The 26071-nt window shown below is 40.6% G+C and overlaps 2 protein-coding genes across 2 annotated transcripts; both read left to right on the top strand.

Moving 5' to 3' along the window:
- Positions 1-9309: 9309 nt before the first annotated feature.
- LOC141601052 (uncharacterized) lies at positions 9310-11688 on the top strand. Its single transcript, XM_074421313.1, has 2 exons — positions 9310-9423; positions 9514-11688. The coding sequence occupies exons 1-2, from the start codon at positions 9310-9312 to the stop codon at positions 11686-11688; spliced, it is 2289 nt and encodes a 762-aa protein (XP_074277414.1).
- Positions 11689-20336: 8648 nt separating this feature from the next.
- On the top strand, positions 20337-25017 carry LOC141599774 (sulfite exporter TauE/SafE family protein 3-like). Its single transcript, XM_074419882.1, has 12 exons — positions 20337-20911; positions 21023-21182; positions 21966-22166; positions 22260-22324; positions 22419-22443; positions 22543-22601; positions 22679-22765; positions 22852-22902; positions 23005-23226; positions 23460-23553; positions 24395-24535; positions 24627-25017. The coding sequence occupies exons 1-12, from the start codon at positions 20705-20707 to the stop codon at positions 24710-24712; spliced, it is 1398 nt and encodes a 465-aa protein (XP_074275983.1). The 5' UTR covers positions 20337-20704; the 3' UTR covers positions 24713-25017.
- The last annotated feature ends 1054 nt before the right edge of the window (positions 25018-26071 follow it).

Consider the following 26071-nt stretch of genomic DNA (forward strand, 5'->3'; position numbering starts at 1 on the left):
GAGGGGTAACAATAGCGGCACAATACTCCAAATTTTCATCTGGAGTGTCAATAATAGGGTCGATAGAAGAGAGGGCATTGCAAGGCTGAGCTTGCATGGGAGCCCTCCGGAACTTAGACTGATGAAAAATCAGCTCCTTGTCCCCTACCTGAAAGGTCAAAGTCTTCCCCCCGGCGTTTATAAATGCACGGGCAGTAGACAAACATGGTCTCCCTAAAATAATAGGGGTGTGTGCATCTTCAGGGATGTCTAAGACAACGAAGTAAACGGGAATAAAGAACCTCCCGATCTGAACAGGTACGTCTTCTACTACACCTAGTGGCCGTGATATACTACGGTCGGCCATCTGGACAGTCATGTTGGTGCAACTCAGCTTTGTCAAACCAAGTCTCTTAGCCAGAGACAACGGTAAGACACTCACGCTAGCGCCTAGATCGCATAGCGCGTTATCAATCAAATAGGTACCGATATGACACAGAATTGAAAAACTACCCGGATCTGACTGTTTGGGAGGTAACTTATTTTGAAATAGGGCTGACCCCACCTCAGTTAAAGCTACTGTCTCATTATCACTAATATTCCTCTTACGCGATAAAATTTCTTTCATAAACTTAAGATAAGAGGGTACCTTTGTCAGCAACTCAGTGAACGGCATAGTGACTTCTAAGCTTCTCAGGAGTTCGACAAATTTGCCGAATTGTTGATTAGCTTTGGTATTCTGCAGCCGCCTCGGGTAGGGAACCGTGATGGGTATCTCGAGTCCCTTGTTTCTGTCTTCCAATGTATCACCCGGAGCAAGCTCTGTATCCTTTGGACGCTTCTTACCTCTCGAACGAGGTCTTTATGGTGATTTCTCGCTTAATCGAGCACTAGCAGGCTCTCGAATAAGCTTCCCGTCATCAAAATTACTCGATCTACCAAATTGCCCATTCGATCGAGTAGAATCTTCAACAATATCACTCGATCGAGTGGAATTTTCACTCGATCGAACAGTTCCATTTTCCTGTTCACTCGATCGAGTGGAAAAACCACTCGATCGACCAGTCTCACTTTTATGTTCACTCGATCGACCACTTTCATCGCCAAATCTGCTCGATCGACCTCCAAAAACCAGTCGATCGAGCGCCTTCTTAGCCGTCAGCTCACTTTCTTCGACAGAACACTATTCACCATCAGTTATAGCCTTCCTCGGGTCTGATTTTTTGCATTTCCGGTCCCTCATATGAACGACCGCTTCTCAAATTGATAAAATTTACCGTCTCATGTGGATTTTTCTCATTTTGAGTCGGTAATTGACCTTGCTTTCTTGAGGATTGATTCGTGGCTAGTTGGGCAACTTGAGTTTCAAGTGCCTTAATGGACGCATCTTTCTGTTGATCACTCAGCTGAAACTGCTTTGTAAAGGCTTGCAACATAGACTTTAGCTCACCTATTTCACTCACCCCACCGGAAGATGATGTACCGTGATCAGGAGGAGTGAAGGACGGAGGCTTCTGAAAGCCTTGTTGATTCTTGTGTGGAGGAACATACGGCTGCTGCTGGTGCAGAGGAGGAGTAGGATTGAGCACATTTTGACTAGTCCACCTCAAATTGGGAAGGACGTTCGGCTCATAATAAGTGTTTGTCTGCCTATAATGTTGAAAGGCAGCGCAAGACTCATAGGGATTAGGACAATTATCTGAAACATGTCCCTCTCCTCCACATCTCTTGCAGACGAAAGGACCGTCTGAAACAGCATTCACATGATAGATCCCTCCTTTCGAAGCTCCTCCCAACTCATACTTATCAAATCTCGCCGTGAGAGCCTCTAATGTAGCTACAAATGGAGATTCAGCACTTCTCCTTTGATTTCCCCTGGAATTTCCATACTCGGCTTTATGGGTGGCCAAATCATCAATAATTTTCACCCCTTAGTCTCTCCAACATTCTCCTGGAATCAACCACTAGCTGCCGCATCCAGGATAGCTCTCTGATCGTCGTAAAGCCCATTATAAAACTGATTGCATAGACTCCATTTCTCGAACCCATGGTGCGGAATAGTTCGCACCAACTTCTTGAAATGGACCCACGCCTCATGAAAATTCTCATCAGGACCTTGTTTAAAGCTCGTGATCTGAGCTTTAATGGCATCTGTCTTCGAGGCAGAGAAATATTTCTTGTAAAATGCCAGGGCCGGCGACTTCCAATCACTAATCCCGTTGGCAACTCGATCCAGGTCTCGGTACCACTCCCTTGCAGCATCACGAAGAGAGAATATGAACATGGTCTCCTTTACCTGATCCGGAGTCACACCAGTCGGTGGGGGTATGGAACAGCAATAGTCAATGAATGTCTCCATGTGTTTGGCTGCATCTTGATTCAGCTCCCCAAATTGGTTCCTCTCAACCAAATTGATATAAGACGGTTTCGGCTCGAATTTTCTGTCCGTTCCTGGTAATGCAAATCCCTTGTAGAGATTCTCAGCCGTCGGCTCAGAGTGACTGGCTATACTTGCTTCTTCAGCCATGTCTGGAGATGTGACGGTCTCAACTGATGAAGTAGAAATAGGTGATGAAGGTGGATCCTCCTCAAACAGCTCGTTCTCGTAAAAACTAGACAGAGTACTCAGCTCTTCCTCTATCGGCAATACCCTAGATGATCGCCTCAACTCACGCAAAGTCTTCTCAATCTCAGGATTGTACGGTAGTAATTCACCACCCTGTGACCTACGCATAAGAAGAAACTAAAAGTAGGATATGAGAATAGTTTAAGGAATGGATGTCCCTTAAACTAATAGAAAGACTAAAAATAAAACAACTGCATCCCCGGCAACGGCGCCAAAATTTGATACTGTCGTTTCTGTACGAAAAATAAACCTAAATAAAACTAACAGAAGCTAGCGGAAAGTAGGGTCGATCTCCTCAGGGAGGCAAGATATCTGTAGAAGTCCTTTAGTCCAGTGACTCAGCTGTAAATGACTCAGACGAATTAATGTAAGACGGATGTGGAAAGGTCCTTTCGGTCCACTTTCTATCCTAAAATACCACTAACTTAACTTTCATTCTCGTCATGGTAGTCTACTGTTCATAGCAGGCCTATTTAGTCCAATCTTTCGATCTAGGATTAATTTTAGCCAGATTAAAAGGAGACTCAGAAGTGTGCACTCAACTAAGTCGATAAATACAATTAAATTGCTATGGTGACAGAATCTCACAATCAATTCATCTATTTCATTTACTACATCGTCACATTCCTACCGCAGATCCCCTAATCCTAACATGAAAGGGGTTTAGCTACTCATATTACTAATTAAACTATCAATAATAATAGCAGACAGATTTCCAGCAGTAAACATTATGAAATAACAAATAAATTGCATAAAAGTGAATTAGGGCAGAAGAATAAATGAAGTAAACCGAATGATTAAAGCAAATAAAAGATTAATTATTATTAAGAGAAGAGAAAGGAATTACAATCAAGCGAATTCCGGCGTAAAGAACACAAAATCCGAGCAAGTAAATCCGAAGAACAAGGTTACAGTGAAGAAGAATGTTTTACGCAGTAACGTTTGATAAAAGCTTAGTAGTAAGTAAAATCTGATCCTAATGACCTAACTAAAGCTTGCTTAAATAGAAAATAATTAAGTTTTGCGGAATAAAACATAACACGGGCTAAATAAAAGCTCATAACAGCGAAACCACTCGATCGAGTGGAATAAAACCACTCGATCGAGCAAAACCTCAGCAGCATCTACTCGATCGTGTAGATAGTTACTCGATCGAGTAACTCGTCTTTCAGCAACTTAAGGATCGAGTAGAAAACTACTCGATCGACTAACCATGGACGTAAAAACCACTCGATCGAGTGGTAAAACTGCTCGATCAAGTCCTTTGTCTTCAAATCAGCTCAAGTCCGTGCCCGACTGCCTCGTAGTCCGTGCCAACACGCTTCCCAACGCAGTATCTTACTCGGGAAAATCCCGTCTCCTCTAAATGCATGCAAAAAGGACGAAAAAGGGTAAGATTCCACTACTTTCGCGTTCATTTCTACAAAATGGACAAAACGAACCACAGCAGCCAATTCGGGGCAAAATACTATAAAAACAGTATCAAAATGCATAGAAATACGTGCTGAAATAGGCTAAAAAGACTATATATTATGCACGTATCACAAATCACCACACATATCATGTAACTAATACTGAGTAGGGAAAACCCTACCTGAAATGCAATCACAAGCAGCAGACGATCTAACAGCTGTCTCAAAAATGCTCTTCTACGAATCGTCCTCATATTCACAGAATTATATAATTACTAACAATCATAATAAGCATCAAAACCCCCCAATCCCCCAAATTAGGGTTTAAACAAAGTTAACTAATTACTATAAAATTGGTACGTAGATCTTACCCTCGACGCAAGGATCACAAGGATGTAAAGAACGATGAAATCCGACCTCTCAAGCTCCGGGATTGTCAATAACACGGATGATGCGAAGAACGTAGGTTGAATCTCCTTTTTAATGTTATTAGGTTTGTAAAAGTGATTTATGAAGATGACGGAAATAATTATGTATTAATCCGTGTTATTAACAAAACCCGTCGAATTAATACCCGCTAACCGAGTTACTCGATCGAGTAACTGACGTACTTGATCGAGTGCCACTTACTCGATCGAGTACCCAGGCTACTCGATCGAGTACCCTACAGGCAGAATACTGTTTCTAAAATCAAAACATCCTTACTCGACAGAGTAAGGCCCACTCGATAGAGTACCCAGAGACTCATAAAACCGTAGTATTACAGTCTTCCCTCCTTAAAAAGAACTTCGTCCCCGAAGTTCAAACCACAACAAAATAAAAACATACTACCACACTCCCGACACAACAACCAAAACAAAATGCAACATAAAAACTCCGACACATACTACCAACCAAACTCAACCCGACACAACCCACTACGAACTATACCCAAAAACAACATAAAAAGATGTAAAAACTCTTCGCGATCATCTCCTACCCCCGTAAAAGAAACAAGGTTACGTCCTCGTAACCATACATACCTGATAAAAAAGAAACGGATAGCGCTCTCTCATAGACTCCTCTGCCTCCCATGTAGCCTCCTCAACCTCATGATTAGACCAAAGAATCTTAAGCAAGACCGTCTCACCATTTCTAGTTCTCCTAACTTTTCGGTCAAGAATCTGCTTAGGCACCTCAACGTAAGGCAAAGACTCATCTAGCTCTATGTTCTCTGCCTCTAACACATGTGATGGATCACTCACATACTTCCGCAGCTGAGATACATGAAACACATTATGCACCCTATCCAAAGAAGACAGTAAAGCCAAACGGTAAGCAACCTCTCCAACCCGGTCTAAGATCTCATATGGTCCTATGAACTTCTGACTCAGCTTGCCTTTATTCCCAAATATCATGACCCCACGCATAGGACACACTTTCAGAAGAACCTTGTCCCCAACCTGAAACTCTATACCCCGGCGATGTAGATCTGCATAACTCTTTTGCCTGTCCTGAACTGCTCTCATCCTTTCCCTGATCATCTTAATCTGCTCAACCATCTCATGTACCATCTCTGGTCCCAAAACCACTGCCTCAGCACTGTCGTCCCAGCAAATCAGACTCCTACATCTCCTCCCATATAAGGCCTCAAATGGCGCCATGCCAATACTAGTGTGATAGCTGTTTTTGTAGGAAAACTCAATCAAATCTAACCTCTGCTCCCAGCTACCACCAAAATCCATCACACAAGCTCGTAACATATCCTCAAGAGTCTTGATTGTTCTCTCTGTCGACCATCATTGCGCAGGATGAAATCTTTGTACTCATCTTCAATGTCGTTCCCAAAGACTCCTGCAACTCTTTCCTAAACCTTGAGATAAACCTCGCATCTCTGTCAGATACTATGTCTTTAGGCACCCCATGTAACCTTAGTATATTCTTCCGATAAGCCATAGCTAATTGTGCCTTAGTCCATGTATCTTTCATTGGCAGAAAATGAGCTGACTTGGTCAGTCGATCCACTATAACCCATATCATGTTGTTCCCCTGCTGACTCTTGGGCAAACCCACGATAAAATCCATGGAAATAGATTCCCACTTCCACTCAGGTACCTCTAAAGACTGAATCTTATCATGTGGTCGTCGCTGCTCCCCTTCAACTCTCTAACATGTCAAACAACGAGCCACAAACTCAGCTGTTTATTTCTTCATCCCAGGCCACCAGAAAGTCTTCTTTAAATCCTTGTACAGCTTGTCACCACCTGGATGTACCGAATACGGTGTACTATGTGCCTCTGTCATGATTGTCTTTTTCAGCTCCTCATCATTAGGGACACACCACCTCCCATCAAACCTCAAACTACCGTCTGTATGAATAGAGAATCTAGACGATGTCTCTTTCTCTACTCCAGCTCTCCACTCCACCATCTTGGGATCTAACACATGTTTTCTACGAATATCATCATAACGATCAGGCTGCACTGTCAAATCTCCCATGGCATCCCCTTTCTGGATCATATGTATCCCAAACTTCCCAACCTTATCTCTCAACCTCATCATGGATATAGTTGTGCACAAAGAATGTACACTCTTCCTGCTCAAAGCATCTGCAACCACATTGGCTTTCCCCTCATGGTAGATAATATCCATGTCATAATCGACAATCAACTCCATCCATCTCCTCTGTCTCATGTTCAACTCCTTTTGAGTGAAGATGTACTTGAGGCTCTTGTGATCAGAAAATACCTTAAAGGTCGCCCCATAAAGGTAATGTCTCCAAATCTTGAGAGCAAACACAACTGCACCCAACTCCAGATCGTGTGTAGGATAGTTCTACTCATAAGGCTTCAATTGCCTAGAACCATAGGCAATCACTTTACCGTTATGTATTAACACACATCCCAACCCATTCTTTGAGGCATCTATATAAACCTCAAAGTTCTCACTCCCTTCAGGCAATGCTAAGATTAGAGCTGTGGTCAAAAGCTCCTTTAATGTCTAGAACGCCGTCTCACAACTTTCATCCCAACGAACCTATTCTCTTTCCTCATCAAAGCTGCCATAGGTCTAGCAATCTTGGAGAAATATTTCACGAATCGTCTGTAATATCCAGCTAAACCCAAGAAACTCCTTATCTCAGCTACATTCTTTGGTGCTTCCCACTTGGTAACAGCCTCAATCTTTGCAAGATCCACAGCTACCCCTTCCTTTGAAATCACATGCCCCAGAAAGGCAACTTTCTCCAACCAGAACTCACACTTGGACAACTTTGCATACAACTCATGCTCCCTCAAGGTCTGCAACACAATCCTGAGATGCTCCTTATGCTCCTCCTTAGTCTTAGAATAGACTAAGATGTCATCGATGAAAACCACTACAAACTTGTCCAAAACCTGACTGAAGACTATGTTCATCAAATCCATAAACACAGCAGGTGCATTAGATAACCCAAACGGCATCACCACATACTCATAATGGCCATTCCTCGACGTGAAAGCTGTCTTTGGTATGTCCTCCTCTCTAATATTCACCTAATGGTACCCCGATCTCAGATCAATTTTGGAAAAGACTGCTGCACCACTTAACTGATCAAACAGACTATCTATCCTTGGGAAAGGATACTTGTTCTTCACCGTCACTCGATTCAACTCTCTCTAATCTATGCACAACCTCAGGCTCCCATCTTTCTTCTTCACAAAAAGAACTGGTGCTCCCCACGGTGATATACTAGGTCTAATGTATCCCCTCTCTATGAGATCATTTAGCTGCTTCCTGAGCTCCTCCAACTCCTTAGGACCCATCCGGTACGGTGCCTTAGAGATTGGCTCTGTCCCCGATTTTAGCTCAACACTGAAATCTATCTCCCTCTTCGGTGGCAACCCCAGAATCTCATCTGGAAAGACATCTGAAAACTCCCCCACAACTGGTATTTGATCAACTGTCGGATTCTCCATCCTGTCATCTCTCACATGGCACAAGATCATCGGACACCCCTTCCTCAGATAGGACTTCAAGGTCACAGCTGCAATCAACTTAACTTTGGGTTTGACAACAAACCCACGATAAGACACACTAATACCCTTAGGACCCCTCAGAGACACTTTCTTTTGATGACAGTCTATCTTAGCTTTGTACTTTCCTAACCAATCCATCCCGACTATCATCTCAAAACCGTATAAAGGAAACTCTAACAAGTCTACAGGTAGATCAACTTGCCCAACTATCATGGATACATCTCTATACAACCTCCCACATGATACAGACTCACCCGAAGGTATAAATGACGCGGATATGGACCCAATAGAAGAAGTTGTGCTCAACTTAGAGGACCAAGCAAAAACAAGCCCGAGTAATACATTTTTTATGCACAAAGATTGGATGGGCTCAAAGAAAAGAAAGGAAATATGTGCGATTGAAGCTCAAGACCCGCGAAAACCTTGATGCCGTGTGGGAAAAAGTGAGAGGGTCGAAATTGTGGCGGCACCAAGGGGGAAGAATCCAATTTTAAATTTTTTGCATTTTCAACCTAGTTTGAATAAAAGTTGACAAAAGGGTCTAGGTTGTAAGTTCTATGTGTTCATTCATCCTAGAACTTAAAAACTAGCATTAAATGCTTGCTTGGAGGCCAAGGCTTTTGTCCTATATAAAGGACCTAGCCTCCTCATTTGTAATCATCAAAGAATTAAGAAAAACCTTTTAGAGAGAGAAACTTGTGTTTCAATCTTTTTCAAAGAGTCGATGCTTTCGAGTCTTGCCTTGAACTAAGGACGCGCTCCGCAGTTTAAGTTGAATTACTTGACGCGTTTTCGAGTAATTCCCCATTGTTATCGCTAGGTCTAGTGATAGCAAATATCCCATTGGTTCAATATTCTCACAAGAAATCGAAGCAAATATCATTTCATTCTCGCACAACATAAACACAAAAACAAAACAAAAGACTTCCGCTTCGCCCAAAATGCCTCAAGTGACACGATCAGATCGGGTTGCACCTAGTGCATTCGGATCTCCCGCTTCACTTGAATTCACAATTCAATCTTCCGCTCCGTATACGCATCAAGTGGTATCAGGGCTTCGGCTCTTGATCACCCCCAAAAAAAATCAAGACGGTCCTAAGGAGGTCCCAATTAGTTAGTAGTTGAATATCCAACGCGATTGGTATTCAAAGGTTAAACTCAACGAGGTAGTTGAGGTTTAATCGATTGGATCTTGAAGGCACGGTTTGAACCAAAAAAAAAAAAGTCACTGTTCACGGTACTGTTCACTATCAAAAAAAAAAAGGAGTTTCGAAATTTCAAACAACCAACATCAAAAATGAATTTCGACGATCCCAACTTTCTCAAGAATCTTCAAAGGGCTTTAAAGAATTTACAAGAAAACGATCCCAAGTGGATGCCGAGACGAGAACGAGCTGCTGAAGAGTTCAAGGTCAGTGAACTACCCGAGTTCACGGGAGGCACGGACCCCGAGGTTTATCTCGAATAGGATAGACAAATAGATCGGATGTTTGAATTTAAGGATCTCGATGATGAACAATGTTGCAAGTACGTCGTTTTAAAATTAAGGAATGGGGCTTCATTATGGTATGAAAGCTTTAAGACCAGGAGAGTTCGAGCCGGTAAAGCAAAGATAACATCATGGCACGTGCTTAAACTCAAATTACGGAAAAGATATGTCCCCGCAACACATAGGCTCATGACCTATCGTAAGATCACCGATCTTACCCAGGGAAGGCTAAGTGTCCTAGACTACATCAACGAATTTGAAAATCTAGCCTTAATGGGAGACTTGGTGGAAGATGAGGACATAAGAATGGCGTGGTTCCTACGCGGTCTAAACCGCAACATCGCCCACGTCGTCGAGTTGCAGAATTACTCAGATTTTGATACCTTGTGTAGTATGTGTCTCAAGGTGGAGCCACAAGGAAAGACGAAGGTGACAACCACCTATGGTGAAAGTAGCCAGACTTGGAAGAATGAGAACAACTCGAGGACAAGAACAACGAGAAATACCACCGAGCCCAAGACAACTTCCGCCTCCAGTTCTGCTATTAAACCACCCGCCTCAAAGAAAAATAGCTACACGCAGATTCGGTGTTTCAAATGCCAAGGGTTTGGGCATTTCAAAAATGCGTGCCCGAATCAACGGACAATCACACTAAGAGAGGCCGTGGAGTGTCGTGATGAGTTGTTTGAAGAAGAAGAAAGAACCGAGGGCATTTTTAATCTAGAAGGAGAAGAGGAAGAGGCACACGCCGAGAACGCCGAGGATTACGTTGCTCCTAGTTATGATTGTGCTTTGGTTCTCCGAACCCTGCAAGCCCAAACTTCGCCCATTGAAACGGAGCAGCGAAGTCAAATATTTCACACCAAGTGCCAAGTGAAAGACAAATGGTGTAGCCTAATCATTGACGGAGGCAGCTGCACCAACGCTGCCTCAAATGAAATGGTGGAGAAGCTAAAGCTACCCACGACGCCTCACCCAAAGCCGTATGCCCTGCATTGGCTGGATGACGAGAATAAGGTAAAAATCACTAAGCAAGCGAGGGTGGCACTAACCATGGGATCTTACAACGACGACATCCTATGCGATGTTGTGCCAATGGATACATGTCATGTCCTATTAGGACGACCTTGGCAGTATGACCGGGATGTGGTGCATCGCGGTCGGAGCAACGAATACGAGTTGGTAAGTAAGGGAAAAAGGATTATCTTAAAACCAATGGCTCCTGGTGAAGTGCGTTCCATGAGTGCCAAGCGTGGAAAGACAGCTAGCATGGCCATGCTTGCTAGTGAGAAAGAAGTGGACGAGGCTATTGTCAATGGCAACCAGGTTTACCTGATGGTGGTCAATGAGACTCCTAGCAATGGAAGCAAGGATGGACGATTAACCTCACTCTTGGAGGAGTTCAAGGATGTTTTCCCAGAGGAGCTACCCGCTGGTTTACCACCTATTCGTGGGATCGAACACCAAATCGACCTCCTGCCCGGAGCTCCCTTGCCGAATAAAGCCGCCTATCGGTGCAATCCGATGGAGACTAAAGAGTTACAACGGCAAATCGAGGAGCTAATGGAACGAGGTTATGTGCGCGAAAGCATGAGCCCATGTGTCGTCCCTGCGCTACTTGTTCTAAAGAAGGATGGAACATGGCGAATGTGCATCGATAGTCGAGCCGTTAACAACATCACTATCAAGTATCGGTTTCCAATTCCGAGGCTCGATGATATGCTCGATGAATTACATGGGTCTGAGATCTTCTCTAAAGTTGATTTGAGGAGTGGCTATCACCAAATTCGGATGAGAGAAGGGGACGAGTGGAAAACCGCGTTTAAAACTAAACATGGATTATACGAGTGGACGGTTATGCCATTCGGCTTGACAAATGCTCCAAGTACCTTTATGCGACTCATGAACGAAATACTCAAGCCTTTCCTAAGCAGATTCGTGGTCGTTTACTTGGACGACATTTTGATCTACAGTCGGAGCAAGGATGATCACTTCCAACACCTTCGTAAGGTGTTCAACACACTTCGGGAACAACAACTCTACGGCAAAAAGGAGAAGTGCTCATTCTTAGTCGAAAGCGTTATCTTTCTTGGCTACAAAGTTTCTAAAGAAGGGGTTTCCGTCGATCAATCCAAGATTGAAACAATCAAGTCATGGCCTATTACCAAGACTGTCACGGAAGTCTGATCCTTTCACGGACTTTCATCGTTCTATCGGAGGTTCATTCGGGATTTTAGCACCATCGCTAGCCCTATCACCGAGTGTACAAAGAAGGGAACTTTCGTATGGACTCCGGCTGCTCAAAAGGCGTTCGAAACAATTATCCAAAAACTTTGTGAGGCACCATTATTGGCACTCCCAGATTTCACCCGCCCGTTCGAGGTAGAATGTGACGTAAGCGGTGTTAGAATTGGAGCCGTGCTAGTACAAGGAAAGCGACCCATCGCTTACTTCTCCGAGAAACTGAGTGGGGCCAGGCTCAATTACTCGACTTACGACAAGGAATTCTATGCGATCGTAAGAGCTCTTCAACATTGGAGTCACTATCTCCGACCGAGTCATTTCATCCTGCATTCAGACCACGAATCGTTAAAACACATCAATGGGCAACAAAAGTTGAACTCAAGGCATGCCAAGTGGGTGGAATTCTTACAGTCCTCCCATTTTTCCTCAAAATACAAAACTGGCAAAATTAATGTGGTGGCCGATGCTCTCTGACGACGATACTCATTATTGACGGTGCTCGATGTCTGATTTCTGGGATTTGAGGCATTAAAGGATTCCTACGAGCACGGTCCCGACTTTGGGGGAACCTTCGAGCGTTGCAAAACCGGGACTCATGATGAATTCATTATTCAAGATGGTTTCCTCTTCAAAGGTAATAGACTTTGTGTGCCAAAACTTCCAACCCGAGAACTCCTTATTCGAGAAGCCCACGGAGGTGGACTTGGGGGACATTTTGGGGTAAAAAAAACCATGGATATCCTCAAGGAACATTTTTATTGGCCACAACTACAAGGAGACGTACAAGCGATAGTACGAAAATGCATCACATGTCACATGGCCAAAAGCAAATTCCAACCCGAGGAATACATACCCTTACCTATCCCATGCCGACCTTGGGAATATATATCAATGGATTTCATTGTGGCATTACCTCGAACCCAGAGAGGCAAAGATGCGATCATGGTAGTGGTCGACCGATTCTCTAAGATGGCCCATTTTATCGCGTGTCATAAGACTGATGAGGCCAGCAATGTGGCAGATTTGTATTTTCGAGAAGTCATGCGTCTCCACGGGATCCCAAGGACGATCGTCTCCGATCGAGATTCCAAGTTCCTAAGCTACTTCTGGAAAACGTTGTGGAAAAGGGTGGGGACCAAACTCTTAATCAGCACCTCTCATCATCCTCAGACGGACGAACAAACGGAGGTCACAAATCGCACCCTAGGAACGATGCTGCGAAGTCTTGTGAGCAAAACTCAGAAAGATTGGGACTTGAAACTCGCTCACGCCGAGTTCGCATATAACCGCTCTCCAACGTATGCGACAAAGCACTCTCCATTTGAGGTCGTATATGGCATAAACCCATACTTTCCACTAGACCTCATTCCCCTACCCAAGGATGAACTCATTCACAAGGATGTTGAGTCCAAACTAAAATCTATGATCAAACTGCATGATCAAGTCCGGGCGAGAATCGAGAAAATTAATAAAGTATACAAGCGCAAGACAAACAAGAACCGCCGACCAAGATCTTTCAGCGAAGGAGACCTCGTATGGTTACACTTGAGGAAGGACCGGTTTCCAAACAAACGCAAAAACAAACTCATGCCGCGTGCGGAAGGTCCTTACAGGGTAATATCAAAGGTAGGCGACAACGCATACAAGATCGAACTACCCAGAGAATATGGAGTGCACACTACCTTCAACATCGGGGATCTATCTCCTTACGTCGACGACGATGGAATCAAGGAATTGAGGGCAATTCCTTTTCAAGAGGGAGGAGATGACGCGGATATGGACCCAATAGAAGAAGTTGTGCTCGACTTAGAGGACCAAGCAAAAACAAGCCCGAGTAATACATTTTTTATGCACAAAGATTGGATGGGCTCAAAGAAAAGAAAGGAAATATGTGCGATTGAAGCTCAAGACCCGCGAAAACCTTGATGCCGTGTGGGAACAAGTGAGAGGGTCGAACTTGTGGCGGCACCAAGGGGGAAGAATCCAATTTTATATTTTTTGCATTTTCAATCTAGTTTGAATAAAACTTGACAAAAGGGTCTAGGTTGTAAGTTCTATGTGTTCATTCATCCTAGAACTTACAAACTAGCATTAAATGCTTGCTTGGAGGCCAAGGCTTTTGTCCTATATAAAGGACCTATCCTCCTCATTTGTAATCATCAAAGAATTAAGAAAAACCTTTTAGAGAGAGAAACTTGTGTTTCAATCTTTTTCAAAGAGTCGATGCTTTCGAGTCTTGCCTTGAACTAGGGACGCGCTCCGCAGTTTAAGTTGAATTACTTGGCGCGTTTTCGAGTAATTCCCCATTGTTATCGTTATAGGTCTACTGATAGCAAATATCCCATTGGTTCGATCTTCTTACAAGAAATCGAAGCAAATATCCTTTCATTCTTGCACAACATACACACAAAAACAAATCAAAAGACTTTCGCTTCGCCCAAAAGGCCTCAAGTGACACGATCAGATCGGGTTGCACCTAGTGCATTCGGATCTCCCGCTTCACTTGAATTCACAATTCAATCTTCCGCTCCTTATACGCATCAATAAAAACTTCCTCTTTTACAGACTCATACTCTCTCAGACCCAACTGTTTAACATGACTCGAAGATACAAACAACTGTGATGCCCTCGAATCAAACAAAACAAAGGTATAAACACCGTTAACAAGAAAAGTACTAGTGATAACATGAGCGTCGTCCTCAGCGGCTTTCTTCTCCATCATGAACAGCTTGCCACTGGTCTTCTGCCCACCTCCCTGGACAGTACTAGCTGAAGTAGCCGGTTTAGCACCCGACCCCTGGTTGTTGTTGGTGTTCATAGCAGGTTTTCGATAAGAGTTACCGCCATTGCGGTTGCCCCCACCGTTTTTGCTCTGACCTCCCCTGTTGTTCCATGACCCAGCTGGTCTGTTGCTCGCATAACTATGTGCCGGACCCTGAGAAAAGCTCCCATGTCCTGGCCTCGGTAAACCTCCACTCACCGCACTAGTGCACTCATATCTCTTATGGCCCGTACCGACACAGTTGTAGCAGGTCATACCCCAGCTACCTCCACTACTACCACGGCCTCTCCCGAAAGAAGCCCCAGCACTAAACCCCGAGCCCGATGAATATGCTCTCGCCTGAGTGTGGTTACCCTTCTTATAGTTGGATTGGCCACCTCCCTCACTCTCAGCCTTTCTTTTCTCAGCACCTCTCTCTCGGGCTATCTCCACTAGTCGCTCAGCCCTCCCAGCTCTCTCATAAGCTTCCTTAACATCCGTAAGGACTCCCACAGGTAACTTCTCCATAATCTTGGGGGTCAACCCCTTCTCAAACCTCAGAGCTAGGTTCTCATCACTCAATCCCATATCCACAGCATACCTAGCCTTCTTATTAAACTGTCGGTAGTACTCAGCCACTGTCATGTCAGCTGTCATCTTAAACCCATCGAACTCCTCTCTCAACTTACTCCTCACATGCTCCGGTACGAACTCTCGCCTCATAGCCTTTCTAAACTCTTCCCAAGGAATAGCAGGTAACCCCTGCCTCGCATACATATCCCTAGCGTTCACCTTTACCTTGTCCCACCACTCACCTGCCGCCTCCCTTAAGTAGAACGCAGCTTGTTCCACTTTAATATCATCCGGGCAGTGCACCAAATACAAGATGTTCTCCATCTCTCTATGCCAATTATCCAGAAGAATTGGCTCCCCAGTCCCCTTGTACTCTTTTGGATTAAACCTCGCTATGTAGAGACTAATCTTTGAATGATCAACATCCTTATCCTTCCCCATTCTCTTTAAAGCTTCTGTAAGAGCATCTTGGTGCTCCAACATCTTAACTATGTCATCTGTGGTCATGCTCTCAGCTCTAGTGTACAAGGCATTTCTCTTAGGCGGCATCTTGAAACTATATAAGAAAAGGTAGACATAAACATACATACTATAACCCAGAACACGTATATAGCCTACACAGACCCCACTCGATCGAGTACCATAACCCACTCGATCGAGTACCATAACATACTCGATCGAGTGCCCCGACTCCAGACCCCAAACAGACCTTATGATCACAAACATACTCGACCGAACTGACCAGCCACTCGAGCGAGTGACCCCTACTCGATCGAGTGCCTCCTATGTACTCGATCGAGTACCCAAAAACACGGTTCTGTCCAGAAAACATCCAACTACCTACTCGAACGAGTCACACCCACTCGATCGAGTACCTCACCCACTCGATCGAGTGCCCCCCACTCGATCGAGTCATGCTGACTCGTATAAACTACCCGCATGTTCGTCTCACCTTCCCAACATAATATACAGGTTTTATAAGTTTAATAAAATAAACGTAACTACGCATGCAAATACGCGCAACTCCTTATACAATCATTAAAACGATCTATTCATGTTATCAAAATGCCATATTATAAACACCCAACATACTTCTCATTCAATTCACATATAAAACATATCTCTTCAACTTTTAACCATACTTTCAATTCTCCACATCCAACATCCAACAATTTACGACACATACCGTTATGTACACATACAAACCAAAAGACAACACATACGACCCTGACACACATCCCCATGTGACCGGTTCAAAATTTCAGGGCGAGTTCGCGACTTTAGGACGTCTCCCAAGCCTTTGCATGAGCTCTTACAACCTTTACTCCGGGTTCATTTTAATTGACTCCCTATGTTCATTAGATTCATTGGTTACAGGTTTCAGGATCGTTGCTCTGATACCACTTTGTGATACCCCCATACTCCAAGTGCCTTACCAGGACCACTCAGGTATAAGAACGTCACCATCTCGGTTTACCGAGGCAATGATAATCAAATGACAATAAAGAAACATAATTTAAATAGCCAAACTGTTTAAAGTGATTACAAGTCCAAAACCAAACTGATAAAAGGTACAATACATGTTCTCAAAAACCAAAGGTCTAAACAACTAATATATGACAGCGGAAGACTCTAATCAGCTCGTGGTGACACATCCCAGCTAGCCCAAATGCCTCTAGTCAAACCTGCTCAATAACTGCTCACCATCCCCGAATGGATCACCACAGTTTTTAAAACAATTAAACGGGGTCAGTACTAATTACACAAAACAAGATACAATACAACAATTACCAAACAACACAATCGTCACATCAAACCCCGGTCTCCAGAAACAATCTCCATGTAACTGACTACACACTAAAGTGTGTAGCCCTGCCAGAGTACCCATTGCAACAGATACTCCACACCGCCAGTGGGGGACCGCAACCGTACCCACCAAATCCCCGCTCATCTCCATCGAGCGATAACCCATGTCCATTAATGTGCACATCCCTTCTGTGGCGGGTTCCACAGAAGGCGAATCATGGGCGTGAAGCCACTCCCGCAAGTGACTCCACTCAGCCAGGGACACGCCCCGAAGAACACAAACAGACAATCAGCAATCACAATACAACTCAACAATCGTCTGAAACAATCAACAACACTAACTACAGCACAAATCACCACATATATCATGTAACTAATACTGAGTAGGGAAAACCCTACCTGAAATGCAATCACAAGCAGCAGACGATCTAACAACTGTCTCAAAAACGCTCTTTTACGAATCCTCCTCATATTCACATAATCATATAATTACTAACAATCATAATAACCATCAAAAACCCCCAATCCTCCAAATTAGGGTTTAAACAAAGTTAACTAATTACTATAAAATTGGTACGTAGATCTTACCCTCGACGCAAGGATCACAAGGATGTAAAGAACGATGAAATCCGACCTCTCAAGCTCCGGGATTTGTCAATAACACGGATGATGCGAAGAACGTAGGTTGAATCTCCTTTTTAATGTTATTAGGTTTGTAAAAGTGATTTATGAAGATGACGGAAAGAATTATGTATTAATCCTTGTTATTAACAAAACCCATCGAATTAATACCCGCTAACCGAGCTACTTGATCGAGTAACTGACGTACTCGATCGAGTGCCACTTACTCGATCGAGTACCCTACAGACAGAATACTGTTTCTAAAATCAAAACACCCTTACTCGACAGAGTAAGACCTACTCGATAGAGTACCCAGAGACTCATAAAACCGTAGTATTACAGATGATGTTTCTCATTTTTTTTCCTGGGAATTTTTTTGGGGAGATTATTTTAATTATTAATACAAAACTCATTTGATAATATTTTACATATACTCGGTAAATCATATGCAATTTTGTATTTCGTATACAATTGATTTTGGCATAATACTAATTTGTACAATTGATTAATTTTCAGGAGCATGATATACTTGGAGATCAATACGTGCAAATGACAATCGACAAATATGTGGATTTTTTAAGAGGTAGCATGATGTTTCTCATTTTTTTTCTTGGAATTTCCTTTTTTTGGGAGATTTTCCTATTTTAATTATTAATACATGACAATCGGTGAGACAGAACACAATTTAAGAATTATCAATTTTTTTTATTTCAGATATTAATTTAATATCAGTTAACACGATAGTTGATGTTGGAGGATGTGTTCATATGGACGATCAAATCTAAAGCTCTTGAATGGAATAATCACCATATTGAGGATGTATTTTTATGTCGTTGATTATTTTAATTGATATTAGCCTATCTATTTTTGTTCCAATAATTATGCTAAGGTTTATAGTCTATTAGTTATTCTTGGCCTTTTAGTAGTAGTGATAGTATCGACACAACATTGACGGATAATTCTTACAAGAGAAAAAAAAAACCTTCAAATGACAATTAAATTTGAAATGGAGAGACACGTATTCAATGTATTCAATTACTATATTAGTCTTACTTCATTCACTTTGTTAGGCTATTTTTCTTTTAGCTATTGAAGGAGAAAAACTTGACCGCCTTTGGTAAATTGGCGGCTAAGAAATTCCTCAATCTCCGGAGCACCAATATCTTGAAGTTACATAATACATAACCCATGTATAAGTATTAATCATTGATTTCTATATAAACAACGTATGTCTATATACATGTAATTCGACTATTTAATTTGAGTATGATGAATTGAGAAAGCAAATCATTACTGAATTTACGAGTTAGCATAAAAAAACTTTCTATTAAATGCCTAAATCCCATTAATTTACTAGGTTGTTAATAGAGGAGAAGAAGAGTTACTCATGATTAGATTTTTTTTTTTGTATCTTTTACAAGACCCGCATTTTAACGACAGATACAATGCCTCTATTCCCCACTAATCTCATATATTATTACTAGTTTAGATCCCGCACAATAAATGCGCGGTAATTGTAGAGTTTTTATTTTTAGGAAGAAAAATTAATTATAAAACTATTTAAAAAATTGAGTAATGTCATGGAATGTATATATTTATAAACAAAATTAATGAAATTGTTTATAATTTTTTTATTAGCATATCATTTAGATACGATTTAGCATACAAAGAACGAATTTTTATCACAAAAATCTTAGAGACAAATTTTGATAAGAGATTATATCAAAATAGGAAAGTAAATAAGAGATTGTATCAAAATAGGAAATGTAGTTTAGGCGGGAAAACTTGAAACTTTTCCTATTCTTTTAGTAAATAGGGGATTGTTTATATTACCATGTTGTTATGTTCAATCTCATAATTTACATCCTATTTTATCGTTTGCAATGTTTTCAAATCAAAATATATTTTATACAAGTAGTATTAATAAAAAAAAGGAAATTTGTATAGGACCCGTGATTTTTCACGGGTTTCAAAACTAGTTTGTCAAGTTAAACACTAAATTGCTTTTATTTGATATATTAAGCTTAATAATTGTTGAGTCATCAATCTTATCAGGTCGGGTTTATATCGAGTCAGGTTAGGTTCGGGTTCAGGTTACTAATCATCGGGTATCGGTTCGCAAATGGATTGGATTGATTTTGGATTGCTAAGCTTTCAGGTGCGTATTGAGTCGGGTCGAGTTAAGTTTGACCGCTCTAGTCATAACTCATAACTAGACCTGGCAAAATGGGTCAGACCCGAATGACCCGACCCGAAAAGGCTGACCCGAGACCCGAAAATGACCCGAACTTGCTTGACCCGAATATGACCCGAAACCCGAATTGACCCGACCCGACCCAGACCCGACCCGAACATTGTCTGACCCAATGTTGACCCGACCCGAGGTGACCCAATCTGAAAAGACCCGACTCATAACTGACCTGATCCCAAATGACTTGAAGTGACCCAAAGTGACCCAAAACGACTAGTACTAACTCATATTAGTATTATATATATCAAAATAAAGTTTCATTGGTTACAATAATCCCTAATAAATGGTTAAATTTGCAAAATAGCATTTCTTAATCAAAATAGTATTAACTTAAGTGCTTAGCCATTAACTCAAAAGCAACCCGACCCAAAATGACCTATACCCGAAAATGACCCGACAACAGGTCACCCGAAATTGACCCGAACCCAAAAGTGACCCGACCCGACCCGACCCGAAATATGTGGCAGACCCGAAATGACCCGACCCAAACTGACCCGACCCGTACCCGACCCGAGTGACCCGTTTTGCCAGGTCTACTCATAACTCATAAGAGACCCAAGTAACCCGATTACCACTTCCATAAATAAAAGTATAAAACCTCTAGGGAGGAGGAAGTTCAGCAGTCACCACACTAGAGAAAGAAAGGGAAAAAAGAGAAAGTGGGGGGTTTGTAGGAGAGATATAACAACTCTTCTGCAAATTGCAAGTATTGAAATAGCAAGACAAATCTTGTCTTTGATATCCTTTGCATAACCTCCAATCCCCTCTTTCTCTCCGAAATTTCCCTTCTTTTTCTACTCTGTCGTTTACAATCTTCTGAGATCTTATTTATTTCTTAAAATTTCCCATTTTATTCATTATTATAAGATCATAAATAATACGGAGTACTTTTGAGGTGTATACATTTGGTGGGTTGACTACAGTTTTTTGAAAAAAGTGAAAATTTAATGATGGGTAAATCTTGGTTGATGAAGATTGTTCTTTTCAATGCTCTGTTTGTTGCTTGTTTTCTTTTATTTGTTTCTGCAAATGATGAAATTTTGAAAGAAATTGCAGCAACTGAGATTGAGATTGAACAAGTTGAAGTTAGCTTTCTTAATAAAGTTGTCAATTTCTTATGGCAAGGCAAAAGTGGTTATGTCCATGTTTGGCCGGTGAGTTGACTAAATTTTTGTCGTCGTCTTATTCATTTATTTACTTTTTTTATCAAACAAATGATTGAGACGGAGGGAGTAGGTCAATTTAATTGTCATGTTGGTTGACAGGACATGAAATTTGGATGGGAAATAATAGTGGGATCAGTGATTGGATTCTGTGGAGCTGCATTTGGGAGTGTTGGAGGTGTTGGTGGGGGTGGTATTTTTGTACCTATGCTTACTCTTATTATTGGATTTGATTCCAAATCTTCAACTGCTATTTCTAAATGTAAGCCTTTCTTATTCTCTTTTTTCTTTTCTAAATTCTCTACTTTTGTGTTACTTTTCATCTTAGTTTAATGTCAAATGGACTCAAACAACTTGGATCTGATACTAAATTGGATGATCTTACAAAGCACACATCCTTTTCTGCAACAATTGTTATTTACAGTAGCTGTGTGTATTTCTTTTTTTTTCCCTCTTTTAGAATCTTGGTTTTTCAAGGTTTTGCATCATCATATTAGGATCACGAATTCTCAGTGAAGACAAGCACTTTTCGTCACAAGCTGAAGACGGGCCAAATGTGACCCATTTAAGACGAAAATGTGACAATTTTAATGACAAACTAATATAGCTTAGAAAATTGTTCCGATAACTTTTTAATTGTGATGAAATGTAGCAAGACTTATTGAGGATCACGATATTCAAGTTAGAGTTTTTACTTTGAATGTGTGTTGCTACTTCCTTTAACCTAGCCTACCTAGCTACTAGCATTTGTCACCGGAATGTGTCTGAGTATCAGCCTCGGCTATTTCCTAATGTTTTACCCCCTACATTCCAATCATTTGCATACATTTTTCAAAATTTTCTTTTGTATTTTGAAAAATATGTAAAATTTATTGGAATGGAGAGATGATGTATTTAGCCTTGATATTAACATGTGTTTGTGTTGTAAAATTGAATTAATAAGTTTGGTGAAACGTAGATTGAAACGACATAATGCAACAATAATTTTTGAAACAAAATTTAGGATCTTAATAGTTTAGTTGTGATATTTTGATTGTTTGCTCAGGTATGATAATGGGAGCTGCGGTTTCAACTGTTTACTATAATCTTAAACAAAGGCATCCAACTCTAGAAATGCCTGTTATTGATTATGATCTCGCACTTCTCTTCCAACCCATGTTGGTGCTCGGAATCAGTATTGGAGTTGCCTTCAATGTGATATTTGCCGACTGGATGATCACAGTCTTGCTTATCATTCTCTTCATATGTATGTACACAATGATAAAGTTTCCAAGTTAAAACTATTTATTCGTGTACTCCGTAGTTAATTAGGTGATTAATTTTAAACTATCAAATGCAGTTACATCGACTAAGGCTTTCCTCAGGGGTGTTGATACATGGAAGAAAGAAACAATCTTGAAAAAGGTCCTTAATCCTTAACTTCACTGATTTACATCATTGCAACTTTTAGATCTGAAGTTATTTTATTCTCTTAACACGACTTATAAACCTTTTTCAGGAGGCTGCTCAAAGGATAACTGACGGTAGCTTAGCCCTGAAGACATTTTTTTTTTTTATTATAGTTGAATTATGTTGTTTATATTGGTTTTGGTATAAACTGGTTGCCTCATTAAATGTATCAGGTAATGGTCATGGCGGCGACTACAAAGCTCTGCCTGCAGCTCCTGAGAAGAGGGAAACGGTAATAATATTTCCTATGGTTTTCGAATCACAACCTCAGTTCACAAAAATGCTGAAACTTGATCAATTTGTCATTAGGTACCTATTATGGAAAATGTGCATTGGCCACAAGTGGGCGTTCTTTGTTCTGTTTGGCTTGCGATTCTTGGACTTGAGATCGCACAGGTACATTTTTGATCTTGCACTAGACTGTTTTACTAGTGACTCATTTGTTTAAGTATTAATTTTTCGTTTTTGATGTTCTATTGCAGAAGTACACTTCTACCTGTTCTGTAGCATATTGGGCCACAAATCTATTGCAGGTATCCTCCACATTACAAAAATCTTTAGCTTTGGTGTAATTATACAGTCTCATATTTACAACCTTTTGAACTGTTACTTTTTCTGTAATTTTTTGTTGTAAGATCCCGGTGGCAGTTGGAGCATCAGGGTATGAGGCGTATATGCTGTATACCGGAAAGAGAAGGCTAACTTCCCGAGGGGATGCAGAAGTGAAATGGACAGTGCACCAGCTAGTTCTTTACTGCCTCGTTGGCATGGCTGCTGGAATGGTTGGTGGTTTACTTGGTCTTGGTGGAGGTTTTATTTTAGGCCCTCTCTTCCTCGAGATTGGCATAATTCCTCAGGTCAAACTTCCTCAACTTTTCTTGAGATTAAAGTTCGTGCTCCGACTTGTATAATTTCAGCTAAAACATTAGTTGTTAGTCATTGAGTGGTGATGCTCATCACTTGGGTTCAGCCATCACATAAAAGAAAAACTATCCTAATGGTCAAAAAGAAAAACTAAATGATTGCGTACTTACGTTGGTTGAAAGAACGACCTTGATATGAGATTAACTTTGATGCACATATTCGACAGGTATCGAGTGCCACTGCTACCTTTGCCATGATGTTCTCCTCGTCAATGTCCGTCATAGAATACTACCTTCTTAACCGATTTCCAGTACCATATGGTAATCTTCCTTTTATTTCTAATATCTCACTAGTAGATTTATCTATCGCAAATTGTTTCTGTTAACCCCATGGTTACTCCCATAGCATCAAATGTGGAATACCACAGAAACCGGCAGTCAAGGTTCAAAAGTTCGAAAACGTTAAATTTTTTTCTAAACCAAAGATCTTGTAAAGACAAAACTTTGGAAAAAGAAAATCACCGCTTTCGGAACTTGTAAGCTGGAGTTTTGATCAGTCAAAGTTTATTCTGTCGCCATAACTCTTCTCTTTAAAATAGTAAATCATTTAAGGAGGTGTCGCCCTGAATAACTGGGCACTTGGCCACTAGTTTCAGTATCAAAATAATCTCCTATATACTAAAAGATTAACACATCTCCAAATTCTCCCGCTAAAATTTCCCGCCTAAGTGATATTCTACTAGATAATATTTATTTCCTAATTAATTATTGTTCACTATCTATATTTATAATTAAACAATATTTATCTGCTAATTAATTTTATAACATCAATCATTGTTTAACTTTTACATAAATAAGGCTAATAAAATATCTCCTTAAATTATATATGCAAATTTCCTACCATTTTCAAAATAAAAGTAAACTGCATTAGTTTAATTAATTGTCAAATTCTCTAATGTCTGTATCTAAAATACCGTGCATTTGCACGGGAGCTACACTAGTACTTAGTAAATAGTAACATGGGCATGGCGGCAAAGTCTCCAAATAATTATTATATGGGCCACATTTAAGAATGTTTTTTATGGAGTAGTATATGACTATATGTAAGTATATAAGTTTTGTCATGTTTCAAATGTTGATCCACATTTTATGCATCTGGCAGCTGCCTACTTTGTCGCTGTTGCTACATTTGCCGCATTCGTAGGACAAGTTCTTGTCAGGAGATTGATTGCTATTCTTGGAAGAGCCTCTCTAATCATCTTCATCTTGGCATTCACCATTTTTGTCAGTGCTATTTCACTTGGTAAGCATAATATTAATCCGTTTTATCACTGTATATCTTAATTGTATGTTTATGTTGGATTAACGGTAATTCCGTGTTGGTGTTTAAACAGGTGGAGTAGGCATATCAAACATGATTTACAAGATTCAACATAACGAGTACATGGGATTTGATAGCCTTTGCACTTACGAAGCATAGTGAAGACATTTAGCGTGATTGTTTAGCCTGTGGTTTAGAAGTGTTGCACCAAAGTCTCTCCTCATTTTTGTCACTCACAAATTGTGTTGATTTTTGTTATATGCTTTAGTATTGTTCTTGTCAAAAGTTAATTCATTGTAATTGCAACATGAAAATGTCACTTTCATACAACGCGAGATTTTTGATTATGTCCATAAAGTGTTGTTTTACGCTAGCCGCCGTAAACCGTCGTTTGTACTTTGTAGTCTCATGTTGTCATCATCTTATTCAAAAGGTTTATTAAATGCTTTTTACCCTTTTCTTTATACTACTAGTCTACAATTTTTATTACGGATATGTTTTTCATTTTTCTACGGTGTTTATTAAGAATAAGACTGTCGTATTTCTTCGGTGTTTTGCACCACCCAAATCATTTTACTTTATATTTCATCAAAAATAATAATTGCACGTTAAATCTCATATGCATAACATCGAACTACTAACAGAGATGATACGAGAATCTGTGAGACATTATATTGTTAACTTAAACTTTCGTAATAATCTAAGGGTTAATTTGGTCTAGCAAGAACATGAAATAGAAAGGTAGATTAATGAAAATTATAAGACATCAGCTTGACTACAAATTAAATATATAAACAGTTAGTCTTGCTGAAGACGGGTCGGAGCAAGTGATGGGTAATGCTACTCACAAAACGGATAAGGGGGACAAGGTGGGGGCACCCCATGTGCTTCCCTCTCTCCTCTATTTGGGTCATTTGTGAGAGAAATTGGTATTCGTCACTTCAAAATGACAGATACGTGCCATCTTCAATGAGATTTTGTGATATATAAATGGTTCATAAAAACATTATGTTTTCTTTAAGGAATTTTCTGTTCAATTATTCATCGACAATAGTACGCAACCATCATTGAATATCTCAACCAAATGATATGCAGCCATTTGACAACTAAATCGTGGTTTACTTGTTATCTATGACATACGAATCCTCGATTGTTGTTTTTTTTTGAATTATTCTCATTGCTAACATAGTGTATCTATCGCCTTTTATAGCAAAAGTTCATCAATACTATCTATTAAATCTAGAAATTAAGGGATTTCAATGTAATTAAATAAAGTTATACAAATTAATTATATTATATAGTATTAAATCAATAGCACCGTATGATTGGACCTGATTAAGGGATCTCAATGCAAATATTATATAGTTTGGGTTAAAATTAAATTATATAGAAGCTTGGTAATTATCCTAAACATGGTCAATTTCCTTAAAATAAAATAATTAATTAAGATAGTCAATTTCCTTAAAATAAAATAATTAATTAAGATGACCAATTTTAAGGAGACTAAAAGAAAGGAGA

This window comes from Silene latifolia, chromosome 9 (assembly GCF_048544455.1).
Source record: "Silene latifolia isolate original U9 population chromosome 9, ASM4854445v1, whole genome shotgun sequence".
NCBI lineage: Eukaryota > Viridiplantae > Streptophyta > Magnoliopsida > Caryophyllales > Caryophyllaceae > Silene > Silene latifolia.